This window comes from Necator americanus, chromosome II (genome assembly GCF_031761385.1).
Source record: "Necator americanus strain Aroian chromosome II, whole genome shotgun sequence".
Classification (NCBI taxonomy): Eukaryota; Metazoa; Nematoda; class Chromadorea; order Rhabditida; family Ancylostomatidae; genus Necator; species Necator americanus.
Window position 1 is genome coordinate 16,311,391 of NC_087372.1, and position 24,297 is coordinate 16,335,687.

Consider the following 24,297-nt stretch of genomic DNA (forward strand, 5'->3'; position numbering starts at 1 on the left):
CATTTATTAACCATTCAGTTGTAGCATATTGATTGTTTCTATTGATCGCTTCCGATGTATGAAGTTATGCGGGTCGCACAGGCGGTCTCTACTTCTCGTTAGTGGGTAGTTCATTTTTTCATGAAATTTCAATGCAAAAATTGAGATGTTATTTCCGGAGAAGCTTGAACTTAGCTGAGAAAGCAAAGGTTTTACTCGAACTAGAGTGAGATCTGAGAAGTGACAGAACACATCACGATGAACATCACGGAACTATTGACGAAACAAATTTTATACCCTTTTTTACAAGAACAAAAACCATTTGACAACAAAGATTATGCATTTGAACCTTTGCTTGGGAAAAGTAGATCGACTTTTCGGAGAACATTCGCTTGTAAATTGTCGACCAAATTGGAGGTGAGCTCTGTATTTTCAAACGAACCAAAGCTCTCTGCCTCCTTTAGGAAGTATGACCAACCTCGGACGTTTCGATAATGCCTGAAACTGATTTTTTTTAAAAATGAATTTTAATGCTGCTGCGACTGCACTCTCGACGGAAGATTTTAGACGTTCACTATGCAGTACGACACTTACCAGTAACAATTGTGCAGATAGGCCTTGTGGATTAGAAAAGAAATTGCTTGCAATAATCGGAAACTTCTTGAGCATAATCAGATAAGGTTGAGAAAATTATTTTCGCATTATCAAAAAGACGTGGAAAGATACGTTCGGTAAAGGAGTATGGTTCAAAGTCAGAAGTGACGCGCAACTAATGGAGAAGTTCTTGCGTTGATGAACAGCTTTCGCCTGATGGGCTTAAAATTCCAATGTTGGAGATGTGAATGTTCTGACCGGAGATTAGAGTAACCCCAATCGAAACATCCTTCCTCTTCAGATTAGATTATTTGTTCAGGCAAAAACACCAAAGAAACATAATGTTTGCAAAATATGCTCTTCCTCTTTACAAGTAGTTTTAAAACTGAGTGGAAATTTATATCCATCCATACATTGTTATAAAACAATTTCAAGATCAAATTCATAAACATTGGAGATCACGGATGTGTTGCTCAAACCACAAAATTTTGCACTTTACACCTGGAAAAAGCGGAAGAATACTTGAAACCGTTTGAATATCTCTACGCAAGCGGACCATAAAGAAATTGCTACAGTTAGATTTTCACTTCAGTCTTAAAGAGTCTACAACTGGATTAATGTCTGTGTAAATGCAAATTCTAGAAAAATGTTATGTTAGTCAAGAAAGCAAGTGCTGTTCAGAAATAAGAAACGAACCTTACCACTGCTACCTCTGGAGGGACAAGAAATACCGTAGCAGCCGAAGCAAATCGTAGAACTTGATGTACGCCCATACTTTCCACCTTCACTCAGTTAGAACCAATGACAACTTGATAGCCAATATAAACCAAAGTTGAGTACCTTGTGAGGTTGTATTATACTCTTGGTTGTGTGGTTTATTGGTGCGACATGACTGGTGTTATGCCATAACACCATTGGAGTGAAAGCACCTTCCTTTCTCCATGTCTCTGGATCGTTGGGTATTTCTGCTAATCGAAGTATCCAGCGGCAACGAAACCGCAGCTCCCCGTAGTTCCCATCTTCTATCGTTCTGTATCAAACTTTCTTTTGTAGAATCTCAAAATTACACTTTTAGTAAAAGTAAAGTATTCTTTGTTATCCCACATGTTTTCGTTACAGGATGTTTCGTATAAAAAGAGAAAAAGGGTGCTGCACGAGAAATTACTGAAATAGAGAAGAAAATAAAAAATGCTCGGTACTATAAGTTGCTCCATACATTCCAGAAACCTTATATTATGTTTACAATCTTATCTATCAAGCCTTTTATCAGAAGGAAAAAAAATTTTAAAAAAATATCGTAACCATTCTTTGAAATAGTGCACAGATCGGAGACAGTGAGCAGCAACGACCACAACGATTGCGAAAGTCGACTACACGGTAAGAAAGCTGCCCTGACAGCTACCGGATTGCTGTTTATTTGTCACACTGAAGATCTTTACGCTGAAATGGATGTGGTCCGGTGGTGGATGAGACGTGAGAGGCGTCAACACCGTCGCAAATGGTTACAGAAAGTCTTCTTCGCTCCTTCGGTCACATTATGAGAACGCCAGTGGTTTCTCTTGTAGAATTTCTCTAGGTCCATATAAGAAGATTCGAGTTCTTCTTTGCAGCTTGATGTTGAAGCGCAAGCGACGGAGACAGGCAAAGGTGGGATTGAACCACAGCCTCTCGCGTTCGATTCATGTTGTGCGTTGTTCAAGATATTTATTGCACGTCCGTGCCACTGAGGAGACCAACTCCACCAACTCATGGACGGTTTCTAGAAACACATCTCAAGCTTCAAATACAACGTTCAGTGCCTGATGTCGTCTCGTCTCAGTTAGTCGGAAGATGTCCTACTTAATATTTTTATCTTTCAGCAGATCTTTAACCCTTTGCACTCCAGTCTAGTCAGGCACATGGAACACCACCAACACCAGCACTTTTTCGTTACAAATGTTATCCTAGTCCTCAGTCACATATTTTATAAAGCAGAAAATACAGTTACTCCAATGCTATTTATTTGTTGTAAACTTGTTCTAACTTGTAGCTAATTTTAGTTGATAAAATAGTAACAAAATAAATTGTTTATAGTTTGAAATTTTTCAAAGTGATATTTTCAGTAGCAGTCACTCACATGCATTCGAGACTTCCCAGGACAAGTATCACAAAATCCGATAGTCATGAGTCGTTTTTCCTCTTCTTGTCTGTTTGAACACACGACACAGTCTCTTTTCTTTCCTTTCCGCAATATATGACGTAAAAAAAAAGTAGAAATGCAGTACAGAAAACCGTAGAAACGAAAGAATTTCATCCTTTTATCTGGAAGTGCTAAAATAAGCTAAACAAGTGTGCCGCCTGTCGCGACAGTGGATTTTTCGTACGTACAGCGACAACGGAGTACAAAGGGTTAATCTTGATCATGGCCCTTGATCTTTGCCCCTTCCGATGCTAGTGTACTTGTAAAAAATTATATGCAGATAACTCCTAGTCACCTTCCGTTTCGACAGCATATATATATATATATATATATATATATATATATATATATATATACCACAGAAAGTCTGAAGTCTGGCTTTAGCCGGTACCTGGTATATATATATATATATATATATATATATATATATATATCAGGTACCGGCTAAAGCCAGACTTCAGACTTTCTGTGGTGTTCGCTCCGTTTGCCATCACTGATTAATAAAAATAAATCAATAATAGTGACATTTTCTGTAAAATTAGAATTGCGATTTTCTAACAACGTTTTCTTCTTTTTCTTAAAGGAAATTTGGGGCTCCCGCGCACCAGTCCGATGCTACGGGACCTGTCCCAGTCCATTCTACAACTATCTGGCTCCGGGGCAAGAATTCGACGCAGTAGGACCCGTCTCACCCAATTTTACCGCGTTGAGGCTCCAGCGCACCAAACCAAACCATGGTGTCGGTCTCCCTCTCTTTTCGTAATTTCTTGACTGAAACACACATACACAGACGCACACACGTGACAGAATAAGCTCGTTATTATATAGCGTGATAGTTTGCCAATTTTGAAGTATACATTCACATAAAAGTTTATTTACCCTCACTAACATATGACAGAAACAAACTTGCCTTATCAAGTCAACATATATTTCCACATAGATCTGGACACTGGTGAAAAGGTAGACTGCTTACCTGTCAGGTGCATGGCGATGGTTCCCCTCCTGTGCAGAATTTTGCATCATTATGGGGTATTTTCGTGACACACACACACCACACTCACTGACTAAGCGTGTTATTACATAGCATGATCCTTGTTCTGAGCATGAGTCCGTCAGTGATAATTTCCTGTTATGAAGCTTGTTTATTGAACGCGACCCCAAGTCGCCTCCCTTGCATCTCCCAGCCACCGTATTGTGGGTTTCTGGCCGGGCCCACGGTATTATTCAGGGATGGTATGAGTCAATTGTGGAAGAGCAGAAAAAATGCAACCTCTCAATCTACCTGGGTCTCAGCACAGTGACGAATTCGCTTTTGATCTGCGCTTAGCCTCATAGGATGCGGCCCGTGATCTTCGGACTAGAACTGTGATCCCTTTAGTGGTTGAGATCCGGCATGCTGGGTAATAATTGTTAATCTTTCCTTTGACTTATTTTAACAAAAAAAAAAACAATCCTGCACTTGAGTCGCAAAAACTCTTGTTTTGGGTTTATTTCGTGATTTTAGATAGAGATGACGATGATCCACTTGCGGATAGCAAACTGTTGAGTTGTGTATCGTCACAGTGCCAGCTTTTTTTAATCTCCTTTCCCTGTCGCCGTGTCGTTATTGCACAAGATTTTTAATAAACATTAAGAAAGACAAAAACACGAAATTTACTTTAAAAAACCTTAGTGAGCAAAATATAGACTAAGAGAATCATCGTAATCTTTGAAAAAAAAAAACCGATGTATTCAGGAGCGTGTGCCATCGTTTCCCCATCGATTTTTCAGTAATAAATGCTTCTTTTTCTCAAGATTGTTTGCGATTTATCTGCATTTTCAAGAATACGCAAGATGGGAAAACCTCATATAACCGTTCAGCGTCTTGTCGTTCACGTTGATCCTCTCATCCAAGTCCACCATTGCTACCCACTTACTCTTACCGCGATGTCGGAAAACGCAATCCTAGGCGGCAAAAAACATCTCCGACGTGTATCGGAATCGTTATCCCTACCTGCAGCTGCATCTCATGTCGACATCTGTGTCTTTTTAGGCAGTTGGTTGACTCGTTAACCTCCACCACATCTATGATCCCTTTTTTGACGTAGTTGTCGAGCACAAGTCTTGTCAGCTCATCAATGTGTTGCTTGTAGATGGAGATGTGCTTAGCGCCCTGTTAAACTAACTAAATTACCACCTCTTGGTGACTACGGAAAAGCAAAAAGAAGGAACTTTCTCTTCTCTCTCTATCTCTTTTTCTCGCATTTAGACTTGGAAATCTTTTGGTGTCTTAGAAGGAAGGAAATCAGGTGATAGATTAGACGTATTTTTTCAACTCAAGGAATAATTAAGGAACATTTCGTCATTCACTAAAGATGTGGCCATTTCTTTTGCCTATATGTAAGTAGTCTTCCGCGACGTGCACGAGAAAGCTCTCAAAGATGGATCAGCTTACCTGTAAAATGTAATACTCGATGAATTCTATCAGCATCAACCATTTGGGAGCATCACCCCATAACGGTGCCAAGCATACGCTGAAGAAGAAGTGTTCGTCTGAAAATCGACGAGTTTCCTTACCTTCCACAAACACCTCTTTTATAAATATATGCGGTAAAAAGGAATGGTAACAGTGAAGATTCAAGTATAAGCTCATGATCGCGCTGAAACGATGAAAAGCAGTCTGTTCTCTTCATGAATAGCAAAAACCAATAGAAACAATGTTTACTGGTAAGCATCTATGCCGCGTCTGATATGAAGATTCATCCTAAGTTTCGCTGCTTTTAAAAGTTCTCTTCATCCTTTCTTCCTTGCACGAAGTCTAAAGTTAAGAGCACCTCTTGCAGAAACGTCAGTTTTGGAAATAAAAGGTCTCCAAAGCTAGTACTATTAAAATTTGACGTTCTTGGCAGGTATCGCTGTGAACTCGCTGGAGTAAAGAGTGCAAGGATACTCATATTGATTTTTAGCTTGTGAAGACTCAATGTAGTCCGCTATTCCCAATTTCACCAACTTTCACCTTACAGTTCAAACCACCTTAAAACAACCTGGTGCTGCTTCCGTAGATTCATCAATGCAGAATGACTGAACTCGATCACGAAGATGTGCTGAGCGGAGCTGTATCGCGAGGTCAATTTTTAGAATCCATCCACCTCGGTTTTTACCGCTTCTTCCACCGCATAGCTTCGAGCGCTGCCGTTTACCAACCAACGAGGGTCAAGCGTGTGGTTAGGGTTTTTCAAGAGGGGGTCGTAAGAGGGGTATCGGAGCAGGAGGAGAGTGGTGAGAATTGTCAGAAGAGGAGAAAAATGAAGAGAGCAAAAAGAAAGAAGGGGGTAGTCGATTTTAAATAAACACATTATAAGAGATGCACAATGTTAGAAAAATAGATAAGGGCGAAGAGGACGAAAGAGACAAACTTCTTTGGCACTCCTTCATTACATCCAATTAAATATATTACGTACTCTATCGAAAGGCCCGTTGATGAATTGTCCCGTTGGTCAACCCACCTCCAGTCGATGGAGCAAGGCGAACTACCGTTGTTCTATTGCGACATCCACGGATCACTCCCCCGCAGATGTGTGATTTTTGCATTTAGCGTGTGGGAGTTCAACGAGCACATTTCTCATCCGACAGAGACCGATTTTTTATTATCACCCAAAAAAGCAATTTTTGCTTACCTTTCGTAACCTACGACCTGAATAAGGCAAGAAGTCTGGTTACGGTCTTCTTGAGATTTGTGGAAGATAATAACATAGTTCTCACGTGGTTTCGATGACCAAATGAGAACTATGCTATTATCTTCCACAAATCTCAAGAAGCAGTTAATCCGAAACAGAATGTACGATCGCATTTGCCTGACTCCAAACTGTGTAATATTCCCTGATGGTAAGGCAGGTGAGTGTATGGTCTCTGGTGTAGTTTACTCAAATTCGTGAAAAACATGTGGCGAACAATATATTGGCGAAACAGAGCGGCTCCTTTGTGTTCGTATTAAAGAGCATATAGATGAGATGAAATATTCAAACGCAGCAACCTCTGTCGAAACTCAGCGCAGAAAATGTCATCAAGATGTCATGAAAATGTCATGGTCCTTCCTACATAGCTGCACAAACCTATCGCACGAACTCGAAATTGCAGCCCGTAGTAGTTTGGATGCGTTTTGAATGAGCCCTAAAAGTCCAAAAATGAATAGAAAGGAAGAATGCATAGCAGTGACCAACGAATTGGCTCTGTATCAAGAACCTGCGTGAATTTTTTGATCTACGAGGTCATATGTGGGTCGCATCCTAAATAGCATTAGCGGAGCGATTTTATAACGCGGAGATCCGCTAATATCACGGCAACGCGGCTACTTAGGTAAGATACTTCGGTTTGGGCTCTTTTGGTCTCGATTTTGGATATACCATCTTATAGAATGATGACTTGTTCTGGATGAGGCACTTGAGAGGATATGTTACAAATCATTTGACTTCCCAGGCTTGGACGAAGGCGACGAAGCCAAAACGTTAGCCGTAATAAAGTTTGTTAACAATCTTGACCCTTTCTTCACTTTGACAATCGAAAAATTTCGATGCTATTACTGAGCGAATAAAGACATCTACAGCCGGAATTAGCGATAAAATTAGTGTAAGGTAGGTCCACCGTGTTTCTGAATAATCCAAAAATCAAAAACAACCCCAAAAAAAATCATGCTCAAAGTAAATTTCATGCAAAAAACTTTTTTTGCAGAATTGTAAGGAGAGAGATTTTGTTTATATTCACACAAAGCATAGAGTTTCTAATTTCTTTTTTCTGAAACCTAGTTGAGAAAAATTCTTAATTTCTCTTTCCAACTGTGATTTCCGTTTACCGTCCAGGTGTTCTTGACTCAAACACATAGATTAAGAAAACCGGATAAACAACATAACCCTTGCAATGACCTTTCTTGGTATCCGGGCATATTCTGCACTCCGGTATTAGCGCAAATACGATTGTGTAGACGATTGCGTATGAGTCTTTGTTTATGATTATTTTAAAGGATTATTTTGTTTTCAAAGATACTGAATTAAGGTATTGTTAGTACTAGGTTTATGATACCACTTTGTAGTCCTAATGCGCCATTGTTCTGCTCATCCAACACAAGTTGAGGAGTCGGTTGAAATATGTTTCTCACAGCCACCTCCGTTCGCACTGGATGAGAAGAGAGACAGGAATAAATCAAGCTAGCTAAGAAAATTGCCATCAATATCTAGTACAGAACAAAGCGGTGTATGAGTAAAAGAGTCAAACTAGAAACAAATCCAGGAAATCCTCCGACCCTGTGGTAAGCCTTACACTTCCACTTGTACCATAAGACCCAACAATAGGCTTAGAATTTGCTTTGTTGGTTGACAAAACGTTAGATCAGATTGATCGCGTCCGATTTCACCCTTTCAGGCTTTGAAGGAAGCGATTTCGCCGAAACTTTAGGCAATAAAAAAGGGTTATAACAACGGCTCAAATTAAGAATACACACTGAATTTCTCATTTGATTAATTTGAAAGTTCGAGAAATCATCCCGATACAATTCCAAATACTGCAATATGATGACAAGTCCTCTTCAACATCACGCCACTTTCTTCGCCGTTGTTCAACTATGTATGAGGGACCTTGTGTGGTTCTGTCTGTATTACTATAATGTGAACACTTTGTGCAAGGCTGCTGTCAACGTACAGTCATCTATGTAGGAATCTCGTATGATCTCATCGTTTGTTTTATTTATTCTATTGTCCTTTGTCGCCGATGCGTGGCGAATAGCGGTCATTAAGTGATAGCCAACTCAAACAATTGTAGAGATTGTATGTGAAAGACTGACGAGGCGGAGAGTGGCCTACGAAAGTAGATGTGTTGTAACGGGTTCGAAAGGTGTGTGAGGTACCTGTTCTAGGCGTTCCAATCTTTTGCATACTAGATGCATTGATTTCATCGTCACTGTTCAGCGAAACAGCAACAAATCGCGCTGTGGCGCTCGAAGGACATCGTACGGTGAATTCAGGAAAAACCAGTGACTGAGTGGCCGGCAGGATTTCGTTCATCTGGCTGTCGAAAAGACGACAGAACAATGGACGCCTGAAAAACACTTTTCTTCTGTTCTTCTCAATTTTCATTCCTTGAGCACTAACTTGTCGATACTTATGCAACAGGAAATTACCGTTGTACCTAGGAGTTTCAGAATCTTCAAAAGTTCCAGAATATTCCAAGTACTCCCTCACTACGTTTATTCGAGTGTTCCGATTGCTTGAAGAGAGAGATTTCCGTTAGATTCAACGAATTTCAGGTGAAGGTTAGACAACTAACAATTTTAAACCTGAAGATGTGAATCTTACAATGAGCTCGATGTCGACGGTAATGAGGATCAAACGCGTAGTTGGGAAAGAATCTATCTGGAAACGACCCTTCCCCATCTCATTCTCTCTAAAGTGGCGCTCATATAGCAATCAAAAATTAAATACAATGAATAGACAAACAAATATAACGAACAAATTGGACGCTTAATAAATAAATAAAAGGAAAAAAACAGTTAACGACACATGACACGTTAAAAAGACAAGCGACTGTGCGATTTGTAGACGAAGATTTGCGCTACAAAACAATTGGACTAGATTTTTTCAGAGACTCTCTGGTTTTCCGAACGTAAGTCGAGAATTTTTTTTTTGAAATTTCTTCTCAACAGTAGTAGGGTCAAAACGACATGAAGCACGGTACAACTGCGTACGCGACTTCTCTCGAGGCTGCGGAGCGTAGCGGTTGGGAGCGCACTGGAACCCTTGATGGCTGCAGTTTGCGATGGTCGGGACCACGGTAACGACTGCAGCCTCCACAGCGCCGTTTCGAGCCCGTACGCAAATGCACCGTGCTTCGTATCGTTTTGACCCGAGTGTACCTTTTGAAAGGACAAAAAGGAATGTGAAAGAAGTAAAACAAGAGTCTTGCAGGGATAATATTCCCTTATAATATATCTCAATTCGTGCCAAAAACACGTGGACATTTCCCGAAGTCATAAATATTTTGACAAGTAGCCGAAAATGCGGAATTTCGTACTTTCGTTGCTCGATTGTGCGACTCATAACGCGGTTAAGAAATCAGCTGCTATATTTCGACACAGCATCGAGAAAAACCATGAGTTACAAATTTCGATCTCTGTAGGTGTCCAGGTTCTCTCGAAAGCTAGTTGACACCTTTGTTGTCGACTAGGTTCCGAAAAAAACTAACGAATTCTGCACAAAGTTAACAACATCTGTCTCTATGAAAGTGCAAAATGGTATTCCATGAAAATCACTGTGAGCGTCGCTGCTCAGCAATTTGTGGAGCCTACTTTGCACTCCTTTTATCCTCATCTCCAGTTGTACATGTACTTTTCTCGTTTAGTAATAGCATAAAAATTAGCCTGTTGAGTAATGGTTTGAAAACTAATCATTGTTACATAAGAAATGCGCTCATTGAACACTTTAACGCTAATAACAGAATCTCGCAACTGTTGTAGACTGACCCTGACCTTTTGAATAAAAATCTTACCGCGCCGAAGCATCCGCCTTCAATGATTCACGACATCACTGTACCTTTCACCAAATTACGCATTAGATTATTAGAACTATATTTTCTACTCCTTCATATGAGTTTATTTGACAGCTACTGTCCTCCACTCCCTTTTTGCTCTATTCATTTTTTTCCTCCTCTTCCCAGCATCTTACGAACCCCTCTTGCTCGCACTCCCCTCTTAAGACCACCTTGTTGAGAAAATCACAACGCACGATCGGCTATGATGGTGATTTAAAAACATCACCCCACGAATCTGAGGTGGTGCAGATTTAAGGTGGAGTGTTCTTATAAGGAACAGTAGATTATGGAGAGTAGGGTGATTCCGTCCATTTCTTCCCAATTGCCGTAAAAAATGGTCGCCGAGATGCGGCGCCGCACAAGGCTGGCGCGCTCCAGACGTATCTTCCGGACCGTTTTTTTACGGCAATTAGGAAGAAATGGACGGAATCTCTCTTCTTCTCTCCATAATCTGCGATATCGTTTACGAATACTCCACCTGAAGTCCGTACCACCTCAGATTCGTGGAGTGATGCCTTTAAAAATGAGTACGGAGCTTAATGATGTGTGGTTGAACTATTCAGTAAGGTGGTTGACAAGAAACACATGAATAGGAAAAGAGTTGGCTAGTAAGCTTCGTTGCTAATATCCTAGCAAATAGAGCGGGAAGTTGTCTACCTGTCCATCCAACGCGACAACGCATGGTGTACGCATATCCAGCTAGAATTGTTTGTGTGCGTATAAGTTTCAAGAAAAGGGAGAATGAGAGAATAGGCGAGCAGCAGAGGGGCCGTAATAAGCCAGTTTTTGAGATTTACGGCATAGACATCGAAGAAAATTATAGCGGTTCAGGGGACATCTTACGACTAGTTTCTAATTCTAAAATTGTTCAAGTTGACAAGTTTTCGAAAAAGATCATAACCTATGGATTTACGGCATAGACATGATCGCCACGACATATGGATGATCGCCAAGATCACGTTGTTGTATAATATGTTGCAACAAAACACGTCGAAGCATCATGCGAAAAAAAAGCCACTGCAACTGGTTTACGCTTCAAGAATTCCTTCGACTCAGTTGCGACGGTCATGGAGGCCTTGAGCAATCAAGACATCCACTCTCAGTTCATAATGATCCTTCGGGGGTTAAGCAACAATTTCGCGACCAGTTTCTCACCATTTTCTAATAACATAAAAATAGACGTGAGCGCACTGTGTCCGAAAGAGTGACACCATCTCCTCTACAATATTCAGCGCCACCCCGAGAACGCAGCAGGAATGCTGAGAAGGGATAACATGGGAGTGAAAGTAAGCGGCCGAGATTATGCAATCTTCCTTTCAATGATGATTTTGCTCCTATAGCACTAAATATCAGTCAGACGAACAAATACTGGTTCTCATAGAGCGTGCGAAAAGAGAAGAAGATCCGGAAGATGGATATAATAAATTACTTGACGCTAAGGGAGAGGAGGTAATCTGCTGTTCAGGAAGCACACAGAAGGATGGTCTTTGGATATGGCGGAAAAGATCATCCGGCTTTCACCTGCTTTCACCTACAGTTCAGAAACTTGTCTTCGCTTCATAAACAGAACGAGCGGCGGTTAGTGTCATAGAAAGCTTAATTCGGAGAGGAATTACGTGAACTCATGCGAATGTTGCTCACGTTTTAAGGCGCACAAGTTAACCGATAAACTGACAATTATTTGCTGCAATGCATCGATTAAAGTGCTTGATAACTGGCGAGTCTCTTTTCATTGTATTAAGCTCAGAAAAAACACTTTTCTGCTCTCTCCCTTTTCATCGGGTAAAGGCGTAATTCAATTTTATTCCTATTAAATTTGTCTTCAAACCCACATGAAATATCCGTAGGAAGCGAGAACGACAGTGATGTTGTCGTAGTGGTTATATGCGGAGAAGACTACCAGTCGATCCTCATCTCCATATCGGAGCAACACCGATCTTCGGATTAAATGCGACGATTTTTCTCCCACGTGATGAGATTGACTGAAGCTCACATCCACATTATTTCCTGAAACATGACTGCTTAGCTCTTCCTGCTTTTGTTACAACGAAGAAAAGCGAGTCTTCACATACTTGTCCTTAAGTGATTGTAGACAAACACAAATGTAATGATAAGTGTGAAGAGAAAGGAAACCAGTAGTCTCGCGACGAATCTCGCCCTCATCGTCTAGTCGACCCCGAAGACGCCCGACCTGAATCTGACCAGGTGTAACGAGAGGTTGTAGAGGAACCGGTCCTAAGAGATCAACGCTATCCAGTTGGCTCTCGGGTTCATGTCACCTCCGAAAAACGAATTACATACCGACGCTGGAGGCAACGTCCCTCTGTGAATAATTGTTCGCTGTGTTTTTGTCCCACTAATGTCGGCAGATTTCATTTGAATGCTAAACGATTGGGCAGAGTTTTAATGCAGTGTTTGGTATTTTTTGAATAGATATGTGTCTTTAAGTTAGACACGGTGCTGAGCGACTCGTTGCTTAGTTCCTAGCAGAAATGTGAGGGAGTAGTGAGTTGCAGACGAATAAAAAGTGCAATTTATGCGTCCTCTTTGCTCAGTCACCTGAAGCTGGATATCTTCTAATAACTAGTGATAGCTCTTTATTTTCACTTTTCTGATAATAAAGCATATTAGCAAAAGCAGAGCAAAACTTAGCAAACTAAGTTATTGCAAAGTTGTTTTTCTTCCGAAACTAAGGGTATCTAAACTGAGAATGCATAAATTTCGCGCACAGTACTCACCTGAAACAGTGCGTTGTTAACAAGCAATTAGTACACAGAATGGAACGCAAAACCTACGCATAGAATCAGAAGATGCGGTCTCTAAATGAGAAAATCTCTGCCATACGAAAAACTAAGCCAAGATGATGTGGATTAGAGCTAATCGCTTAGCGTTGCTGTTTTCTTTTGAATGCCTCGCTTCCGCTAATGCAGCTCTAGTCTTTTGTTTCTGTAAGAATTTCAGAGGTTCAAGCTCTACGTGCAAAACCAAGAATTCCATATTCAAAAGATTTTGAAAATGCTGAAAGGGTTCTTCTGATATTTGGAAAAACTATTCTTTCTTCACGAATTCTAGAAGATACAAGGAAGCAGAAGATTTTAGGCGCTTTCCAATAAGTAAATACGCTCAAATCGGAGTCAGTAAAAAATATTGCATTGAAGATTAGGTTGAGAGAATTTTTTCAATTTGAGAAATGCGCTTATAAATAAGTATTTCAGAAGTGTTGCATATTTTTCCGACAGAATTTCTCGCTCTACACAACAAAGGTGTTCAATTATTAAATTTTACAATTCTCGCCTTTTAAGTCATTAAGGTGTTGTATAATATCGTGCTGAAATTTAAAGTCTTAATTTTAATGCGCAAAGGCAAATGGCGTGTGCTATTTTCAAGCGTCGAGTGACTTCTTCATAGAGAGCACGAATCTCACTTCTGTGGACCTTACTTCTGAATTTTCCACATGCACTCCAATCTCATGGAACACCACTAATACAAGCGCTTTCTCGTTACAAATACTATCCTAATCCTACGTCACATATTTTATAAACCAGAAAATACAGTTATTGCAATGCTGTCTATTTGTTGTAAACACAATTACTAGCTGATTTTAGTTTATAAAATAGTGACAAAGTGAATTGTTTATATTTTGAAATTTCTCAGAGTATGATATTTTTAGAAGCACTCACCCATAATCATTCGAGGCGTCCCAGGACAAGTACCACAAAACTCGCTAGTCTCGCGTCGTTTTTATTTTTCTTGTCTTTTTGAGCATACGGCACAGTCTCTTTCTTTCCTGTCAGTAATATGTGTAGATAAAGAAGTTACAAAGAGGAAATGCGGTACAGAACGCCGTAAGAACAAAAGAATTTTACTTTTCTATCTGGAAGTGCTTTTAAAGCGAAAAAAGCGTGTCGCCACTATGGGTTAAATACAAAAAAGCGCTGTCAGAAGGTATCCGCTTTGCCCACTTGGCCATCAAGTTTAATAACAAGAAACAGGAAATTACAGAATTGAAACATCAGGAAAATATCTCGTAGATTAAGAGGTTCTATGTCGAAATACAAATGCTTTGGAAGTAGTTTTTGTTTCCTTGTGAATTTTTTGAGTCGAAAAAAAAGCACGACTTATGCCTCAATCTAATACTTCTCTCCTGGATCGCAACCTCTATGGCTGCAAGTGCGATGTATGGGCAGAATATCCTTTGGAATCCTTTACCAATATTGGTTTTGTCTTCTTTTGTCTTGTCTTTTCGCACGCTAATGTGATAGATTTGGAATTCCCACTCGAAAAATCGATCTTCCGCTTAATATTTATTTGCTAATTGGTTCTAATCTTTTTTCAACAGTGGAAAAAGTGCTTATTGTTGTGAAAAATGACGAGTTACTCGTTTGCGTGGTTTTCATTGATTTTCGTATTACGTGAGATGCATTTGCATTCTAACGAAAGCACAGACAAATAATCTTCTTAAGAATCAGATTCCGTTGCAAACGTTCGTTGGATTCATGGACCACTGCCTGCCAGTAAACGTTATTGGCTATTGTCAGAAAGAAACTGGAGCTTCATTGGTGTCAAATGGTGCAATTTGTGGAAAGTGCAAGGTGAATTGCAGGAACGTGGCCTTCCGTAGAGGTCGGACACATGCAACGCGCTACCTTCACTTTGGAAGGAAGCCTATTCTTGTGCGGACATTGCTTTACATCATTCCAAGTTACTCTTCATTGTTGCTTAATATTCTATGATCGACTCACAAATTTAGGTTTGGACCCTATTAAGCCTTGGGGGAAAATAAAGCCTTTTGAAATAAAGCTACAACAAGATACTTGTTTCCAAAACTATAAAGTGGACAGTTTTTCTGAACCCCAATATTTGCAGTTTCTTAACGACTGCGGATCAAAAATGATCTATTCTGACGTAAGTTTTGGCTTGACTATGATGTCTAGAAACTATGAATGGTTTGGAGTGGCATGCAGAAATGAGTTTTCAGCCACAGTATTTGAAAATCATAAATGAGAATCCTAAAAAAGGGTGGATTCGTTTATAGTGCGACGTAAGCATACACATCGAAAACATCCCGGGGAACGAAGCCCGTTATCGCAGGTGATCTTACACCAACAACGAGTTTTTTTTTCTTCCCAACTTCTATTTTGCCTCTCCATTCGTTAGTAGCATGTGCGAATATATTCTTCCTCAACAACCTAGCAGAAGCCAGAGCAGAAAGTCATCCAGAACGGCCGCCAGCTTTCTTCATTCTACTCATTTTCTAAACCGATCCTCTTTCGTAGCTTTTCCGATCATTTTCCACAAATAATTATTATAGGCTACATAAATAATTCGCAGCCGTCTTTTTCAAACTGAAAAGTACACGTGGGAACAAAAAACACTGATAAAACATAACGTGTTATACGACCGAGAATTAACTGGAGATCTTCACTTTGATTTTTCAATAATATTTATTCCTATCTCTTCCAATCATTAAAATGGAGGGTCAAATGGACAAAACTCAGCATATACGACGCTCTCTGCTTACTGCATTCAATCGAGGTGTTGAAACAGCCGATGCTGTCGAAATCTGTGCTACTTGTGGAGGTCATCGGTTGTTGCCAAGCAATACCGACAGATCAATGCGTGGTCCGTTCTCGAGGCCACAATTCCCATTTTTGCGATGCGAAGACAAACGGAGAGTGGTATTCTTCTCCATGCACAGCCCCAATTCACCTTTACCCCCAACTAAATTTGACCAAAAAAATGGTATTAAAAACTCTCCTTTTCATTTATCTGACACTCCATTTAATCTTCTGAAAAAACAGTTATCAGTAAAATGTATTTAAAAAACCACAAAACAGTGGTCGTGTAGAGCAAATAATTCTCCACGAGAGGATCTATAACATTTCGCCTACACCATTTATCCGTGTGTGTATTTTTAAGTTCAAAGAAAAGCGGTTACGAATGATTTCAAACCAAGCGCCTTCGTAGCTGTCTGACTCACTTCGTAGTCGAATTCGGCCATTATACTACAACGCTGGGCGCTTCTTGCGAGAGTGTTCGAACAAATTGACTTTGCTCCTTTGCAAGATTCATCGAAGTGTGGATTTGAATCGAAACATTATTCCTGTGACAAGTAATGCGCTTCAGTTCAACGCTTAAAGGCATCACCCCACGAATCTGAGGTGGTACGGATTTCAGGTGGAGTATTTGTATACGGGATCGTAGATTAAGGAGAGGTGGGTGATTCCGTCCATTTCTTGCTAATTGGCGTAAAAAACAGCCCGGATGATGCGGCGTGTGCACGGTTGGCGCGCTCCAATCGGACTCGTTGTAGAAAATAGCACGCCGGAACGCTCGAAGCCGTATCTTCCGGGCCGTTTTTTACGGCATTTAGGAAGAAATGGACGGAATCTCCCCCTCTGCATAGTCTCCCATCCCGTATACGAATACTCCACCTGAAATCCGTACCACCTCAGATTCGTGGAGTGATGCCTTTAAGGTCATCCAATTTCCAGTTGCTTTATGAACGGACACCCTTTCAAATGGCGATAGCCTGGAGAACTGTTCAGCTCTTTTTGTTATCAAATGTTTGAAATTGCAGCAACAGAATAACACGGTTCTTATCAAATGTTTGAAATTGCAGCAACAGAATAACACGGTTCAAAAACCACTTCGTATTTCACGTGAATTTCAAGTTATTCAGTGTTTGGAGCGTAACATTCTCGTATTTTGCGCAAATCTTTAATTCTAATATGCATTCTGATGTCTAATGCCACAATGCTTTCGTAGGAGATGCATATGGCTGGGTCAAAACCAGCGCAAGTCTTTTGCAGTTGCGTGAGCGGCTGCGTTCGAAGTGCCACTTTTGCGCTAGTGCGCGGATTTCAGGGCGGTTTGGCCCGATTGAGATCAAGCGGCTAGCGCTGGGCTATTCGCCTGGTTCCGTTACTCCTTCTCCCCCTTGCAACTAATCGGCCATTGTTTTACAACACACTTTTCGAGAGCAAACAGCCAGTTCGACACTTTCAACGCAATCCACTGCGAGTGCTGGCGCACCCGGTCCGATCCGCACTGCATCGCCGCTCCCGCTTCCAACGAGTGTTGTACGGTTGAAACACGTAAGCACTCGTCCTCCGAATTCTTCTCGGTCGCTTCACTTTCCGTTCCGGGGACTTTTTCTTACACATGGGCGATTATCGATCTTCGACCGCCATCGCAAAGTGCGCTTGCTCTCACGCTCTGCTTTTGCGCTACAGTGGCTGCAAACGCGCTTCGGCCGTTTGTACCTTCCCCTGTCCGTCACGCTCCTCCTGCTTCTTCTTACTTGTACGTACGTCTCCATGTAACGCACATTCCGCATCCATCTGTCTCCTTACCGAACCACAAATTCTTGAGTTTTCCTTCCAACCTCCTTTGAAAAGTCGAACATTGTGCAGCGTTTCTTTTTCTCACACGGATTTTTCTATTTCTTCTCTTTATGGACCAGGTTTTTCTCCACAATTCAACAGTTGTTAATTACACACACATCAGTTTGGCCGTATCTGTTGCGATAACTAAGAGATTTAGGTAGAGGGACGTGCTGCGGTGTAGCCTTTGCACCTCGCAGGATTTGCAGCGGAAATTTTTCAGTGCATTAGCCTGTTTCATCCCTGAGTGCCTTCCACATATGGCTTTTTGTTTTTGTTCTACATGCCTGGAACTGAAATGCGGAATACACTTGTTAGGAGCTGCCAAGCATTGTGACCGACTGTTCCAGCTGTGAGATCTAGTTCCGCAAAAAGAAAATTAGCTTCAGGACAAAAATCCGCTAATCACAAAGCACAGTTCTTCTTGGAGATCCTTGACGTGACATGTTCTGTTCTTACGTCTTTCTCCGCTATTTTTCATGATTTGAAAGAATTCTCAATAGTTATGTCCGTGACAGATTTTCTGTTTTTTTTTTTCTTTGAACTTTTATTTTCAGCAGAGACGTTATATGACCATTTTGAACATTGTTCAGAGCTGTGGGGCAAGATTACAGCTTCTATTTAATATTCTTTTTCCATCTAATTTTTACACGTACAAAAATCAACAATACTGACTTTTATGAATGCGATTGTTTTTCATAGTTTTTCGAGTGGTCACTTTCGAACACGGTTTCGAATATCATTCGCATTATCGCTTCTTTCTTCTCTTCTAAGCATTATTTCATGTACCCGCATCCTCATTTCGAATACTACCGTTCAATAGGAATTATATTCCAGCGAAAACGGAATAATTATGACGCAGTTCAGAAATCGCACTGAACTTTCAGCTCCAACAGTTCCATGTTACTCTTATTCGTCTACGTCGCTATCTAATTTTCGACTTCTTTTTCATTCTTCTACTTTATAAATACCAGATTCTGATATAATCCCTCAGTAGCAAAAGATGTATTTTGACTTTGCCAGCACTTTTGGACTGCTTCACCCTCACATTAGAAACACCCGCTTCTTTATGGTCTCGATAGCATTTTTATTGTCCCAACCCAATCTTGCTTCATATAGAACAAAAAAATCGGACAATTCCAGATCTTTTTTTCTTGTTGGACGAGTTTCCTACAGCTCTCTGAGGATAATGAAAAACCGTATTTTTGCAAAATATTTGTTGCGATTATGTGTAGTATGATCAGTTTGGGAGACACAGATCTGTAACGATCTGTGTCTCCCAAACTTTTCTAGTGGATTCCATGTGTACCTCTAACTCTGTCTTATTTAAGTTGTTTAGAATTGAAGTGCTTCGCGGACTACACTCAATTTCTAGGTTTTTTTCTTACTAATAATCCCACTTTAATTTATTTTCTAATTAACGTTTCTCCAACAAAGACTACCATGCTCTTTCGCTCTCTTTTTGTACTTGGTGATGGTGCTTTTACCTCTTGGGACGAAACGAGATGATTTCGTCGCTCACTGCTGTTTGCACTACTCTCACGCTATACGTTATTTATGATGTTGTTTATTTGCATTTCGTCGAGCACGCTTGACAATTCAGTGTGACGCGAGCGCTAAACGAGCACAAATCATCCAGACCTACCCCACAATCAATTTCAATCTTATTCGTTCGTCAATAAAATCACTTCTTCTCATTCTCCGCTCGTAAATATCTCATTCCTGGTCTGTATATTTTAACCCATTCCAGAAATTTAATGTGGTTCTTGTTTTGATGGAATTTGTTAGAATTTATACGGCGTGTGTTGGCTTTTTGTCACCTTGCCTCTCGCTGACACTACGCCACAGCTGCGCCACTTGATAGAGAAGATGCCGATTACTGCTCGCTCCTATCAACTTCCATAAAATTTTAACATTTTGGATTTCCCTCATTATTGAAATGGCAATTGTAGCGAGCAGTAATGAAAAATGGACAAACAAAAAATATTACTGCAGCTGCATTAAAAAAAGCGAAGACTTATGTGTCTGACGAATTTGTATGCTCCTTGGTTTTATGCCAGATTGTTTGGAGAAACTGCGTAAAAGAGAAAGCGAGGAGCTTCTAAGACAGTATCTTACTTATTTAACTAAAGCCTGAAGGGACACTCTTTAAGCATTTCGTTCTGTGCTCGAAAAGCAAAAAAAAAATGCATGAGAGTTCCGCCTTTTTTGGATTTTACAGCTTTCATAACATTATGAACAAATTTCTGTACTCTTAATGAACGACATCTCACTTGAACGTTCATTTCTTTGTCGTATACATAACATATCGAACATAAGGACGTAGAAATGTCCAGAATTTAGACTAGTCAACGTATTGATGGATGCTCTCTTTTTCTCCTTCTTGTACTTTAGGGACAAGGATACCCTCTCTCTTTCCCGTGCTTCTTATTCGATTTGGCCACCAGCCTCCTTTTTTGTCTTTTTTTCGTTCTATTACTACGTTTAGGAGTAACACAACGTTAAAACTCTCTGAAGGGATCCATTGAAACGTTGTGAGATTATTCTATGGATCTTCCTTCTCATTTCGGTCACGAGATAATCTCGTGCTAGAATAATCTGGCTTCATCACAACAACCAAATCCTACTTGATGTCGCGATCGTGTTAGTGGAACCATATCGTCCATTTTGCCGCTCGTTGAAAGTGTTTTGGTTGGTCTTATGGTGTCCAAATTTTTTTTTCTAAACAGACCAGTTGCATGCGCGGAACGGAGAGTTTTTTTTCGCATTGAAATCTTTGTCAGATTTGATTGACATGGGCAACTATGTGAAGTAGATAACGAGTCCTTAACAGTCTGCTAGCAATTGTCCAAGTGTTCCACCACTTGAGCGAAAGCTGCGCTGAATATTCAATTATCCACATATTTTCTGCTGCTATTACGTTCCTCTTTTTTTTTGTCTTTTTTTCCTTTATCCGCAGAAGTATGGATTGTTTCAAGCGGTGAATCACAGTTTTGTTTCCCAATCTAAAACGAAAACGTCGAATATTCAGCTATTAATGAAAATGGTCAACAACTTTGTTCCAAAATATCATGTCCTTTTTCAGTGAGTCGGAAAGTTTTCATCTACTTCGAATTCGTGAATGCATTCGAAAATTCCAGTTCTATTTTGGACAAAGGACTCCCAAAACTGAAAGATGCACATTTTAAAACGACAATTCTTCGAAATTTCGTTCTAAATTTAAAATCTAATTTTTTCAAATTGTCCTATCGCAGATAGAAAATCTCATCAAAGAAAGTCTACCTTAATTTTCACCCTAACTTACCTTTTCTGAGTTAAGAGAACGAGTTTTCACAGAGGAGTGCCGTCGTAATCCAAATTCTACGATGTAGTAGCTGACATTGGTAGGAACGCTAGATTAGATGAACATGGCGTAGAAATAACTTTCGCTAATTCACTCCTGCGGATATGGTGGATTCGCATGTTGATACCATGTTGCTACTAGACAGGCAGACACCAGAAATCTAAAGCAGTGAAAAATAGACATGTGAAACTTGCTTTTGATGCCGTGGATTTGTATCATGTGTTTTCGAAAATGTTCCATTCTGGATACACATCAGCTGTCTCCATTCCATAAATATACTACTACTTCCTCATTGTATAAGTGTTTCTTCGCCTATGTTAGTGGTTTCGGCCGAAAATTTGCATCGGAGTGAAAAAGAACACCCAGTCAATTACTCTTTTTGGGCAATTGCGTCCTCCCCCTCCGCCCTTCTCTCTTTTATTTACAAAACTGGAGAGCAAAAACCTTAATTACGTGCTTAATTTTGATATTTGTGGGGCTTGTGTGGTGAACGCAAAGGAAATAGATGTTGTTTTCGTAAGCAGCGGCACTAATACATTAATCCCACACTTCTCATTCTTATAAATTATGAGAAAAATTGAAGCGTCAAAGATGCTCTGCACAGCAGTTTTCATGGTGTACCATTACAATCATTGTTAATATAGACGTCTGAGTGTTGCCATAGAATATCATTTATATAGGGAGACACGCGTGTATTTTTCATACTGGATAAGTGGGATTCCGGACCTTTTTCTTGAGGAAAATTTGAAGGCAATAAAAGAAATACAGAAACTGGTGCGTCAAGACAATGTACAAAAACCGGAAGAACAACGCTTTGGAACGTCACTTGAGAAGCAAACTTCCATCAGCTCAGTCTTAAAGTTAAAGTTTCTGGCGTTAATCAATCCGCTTGGGATGCGCCCCACGCTCACTTCAATTCAGAATCGTTTGAGGTTTACGAACGTGTAACTGGCCTATACAATGACTTGCGGTGGCTAGCCGATGTGCCCTGTCAGTGTTTTTGTCCTCCCAGACAGGGCTGGTACCAATTTATCGACCCTTGAGGGATGGAAGACTTTGCGAGCACTAGGGCGGATTCGAACCTCCGATCGATCGTGCAGGAAGCGGAACCTCTAACCGCTACACCGCCCTATGCAGTCTTACCAGAAATTAATATGAAAAGGTGTTCAACAGACTGTTGGTATTCATAGAATGATGATTTTTATTTATTTCGCCCTACATTTGTAAAAAAAAACTAAGCGTTTCAAACAGGTTTATTGCACATTGGACTCTGAATAGAGTTATTTATGAGGAAATAGTGCATATTGACACTTTGTATGAAAAAAAAACAACTAACCAAATATTCTGTGTACCTATGTTTTTTTCATAAGAGCCGCAGAAATAGTGCTGAACAAGACGATTACGTTGCGGCAAATTTGGACACTTTTCTCGTCTCATTCATTCATTTCATAGCTGAATAGCTAATCCTAATGCGAAAGCACTTTCCAAACTTGCTTCGCATTCAGCAATCCATGAAACACTTTGTTATCGAATGTTTCGGGACGCTTTGTCGCGAATGTTTTGGGCTTCCTCATTTCGTCAGCCTCCTTTCAATAAGTGTAGGGAAGACGCAATTTAGCCTAATCACGCCATAATTCTGCTTTAATAGGATGATCTTAAGGGCTGTCACACTATGCAATTTTGTTGTCCAGAATTCGCCTCTACGTTTTACGACAGCTCGCAAAGCTTCGCAACTTATTATTTGGGAGCCCTCTACCCTCTGACAGTTTTTCGCGAATGTAGTTTTCTTCTAGCCCTTACACAACATACAATATTCTGTGTACAACATACAACATAAATATCCGTTCCTACTTCTGTCGTATTCGAGGTTTTGCCTTCATTCTGTGTTTTAACTATTTCTTTTCAACTCCCCTATTCCTATCTCCTGTTTTTTTCAGGTACGCCATTACCTTGGTAGCTTCTAGTGATCTGAGTTCCTTATTCCAATCACGTGCGTTCAAAGAAACAAATAATTATTGCAAACTTTGAAGAATAGTTGAAGGTGTCGAAAAAGTTGTTAAAAGAATAACTTAGATTATTTGGGATCAGGAAATCGTCGTATTGCTCCTTATTAATAAGTTTCGTTGTAAATAAACAGATGTAGCACGAGGGATACTCCGGCTGACTCTTCGTAGACAGTGATGTCCTGAGTCCAGGAGTGGTAGTGTCAGATTATAAGTCAAGTATAGGGACATTGCATACTAAGAGAAAAATTCTAATTCGAACCGACATCAAAGCAGCTTCCTAAAATAGCTGACAGAAAGTGTTCTCGGATATAGAGAATTAGAAAGAGAACGAAATGTACTGTCTGTAATTACAATGGTTCATCTTGCTCGAATGGATTAACTGCAGCCAGTTTCTCAATTATGCTCCTCAATTAGTGAAGTATATTTTGTATTCAACCCTTCTTCATTTCCTCTACTTCCTAATTTTTCCTATTTCCCGTTGTTATCATTTTCGCCTGCAATAACAACCTCGTTCAGATCCACATGCATTAAACATTAATGCTGTTTCTTTGTGCTCTTCCACTGCGCTCATCACGTGTTTTATGATACAGCCGTCTTTTTTTTTTTAGAATTCTGGTTGTATCGCTCTTACAGTGCGCATCTCACTCAATTGATCGATAATTTTGAAGCTATGCTGAGCTGATGGAGGAGGCGATTACTGTAGTGATACTGTACTAAGACGCTAACATACTCTCTGTAGATTCCAGATAGACCTTTCTTTTAGTGGCAGCTTCTTCTGCCATCATGTACTTTTCCTTACGACTTTCCTATTTTGAGAAAGTGCACCGAACAACGATTGGATTCGCGGGAGCAATTTGCTGCGCTGAAAAGCTGCGACTCTCAAATACTAATTTTTTGGAGTGTAGTGGGACCCTTAATTGTTTCTCGCTCGCTTTCTTCTATATACTTCTTTCCAAGCCATTCCATTCGTTTCTTTACCATTCGTTAATGTCTTACTTCTGATTACGAAATTTTGTGTTACTTCGTTACTGCAGAGTTACTGATTCAGCAAGCTCCTTAGCTTCTAATTTGTCACATTGTGGTGCAACTCTGCCAATGTAACTATGAAAAGAAATCAACGACGATCATCGAGGACTGAAAACAAATGAGTGAATTAAGAGAGTAGCATAGGTTTTTTTTTAACGGAAACTCTTATTGTTTGAAGGTATGGATACATTGGCGACTTATCCAACATCGGAAGTCAAAAATTTAAACTGA

At 40.2% G+C, this 24,297-nt stretch overlaps 1 protein-coding gene across 2 annotated transcripts; it reads right to left on the reverse strand.

Moving 5' to 3' along the window:
* Positions 1–6: 6 nt before the first annotated feature.
* RB195_018054 (uncharacterized protein) lies at positions 7–17,649 on the reverse strand (the record flags this gene model as incomplete). Of its 2 annotated transcripts, XM_064185309.1 has the most annotated exons (11): positions 7–212; positions 329–477; positions 1,270–1,355; positions 1,414–1,603; positions 4,596–4,696; positions 4,746–4,904; positions 5,187–5,284; positions 8,628–8,818; positions 12,139–12,288; positions 12,379–12,497; positions 17,572–17,649. In XM_064185309.1, 11 exons carry the CDS (start codon positions 17,647–17,649, stop codon positions 7–9), a joined length of 1,527 nt encoding a protein of 508 aa, XP_064041190.1. The 2 variants fall into 2 exon arrangements, with proteins under 2 accessions (XP_064041190.1, XP_064041191.1); XM_064185310.1 differs by lacking the exons at positions 7–212; positions 12,139–12,288; positions 12,379–12,497; positions 17,572–17,649 and adding an exon at positions 3,445–3,523 and having other exon boundaries at positions 315–477; positions 4,606–4,696; positions 8,628–8,784.
* Between the last annotated feature and the right edge of the window lie 6,648 nt (positions 17,650–24,297).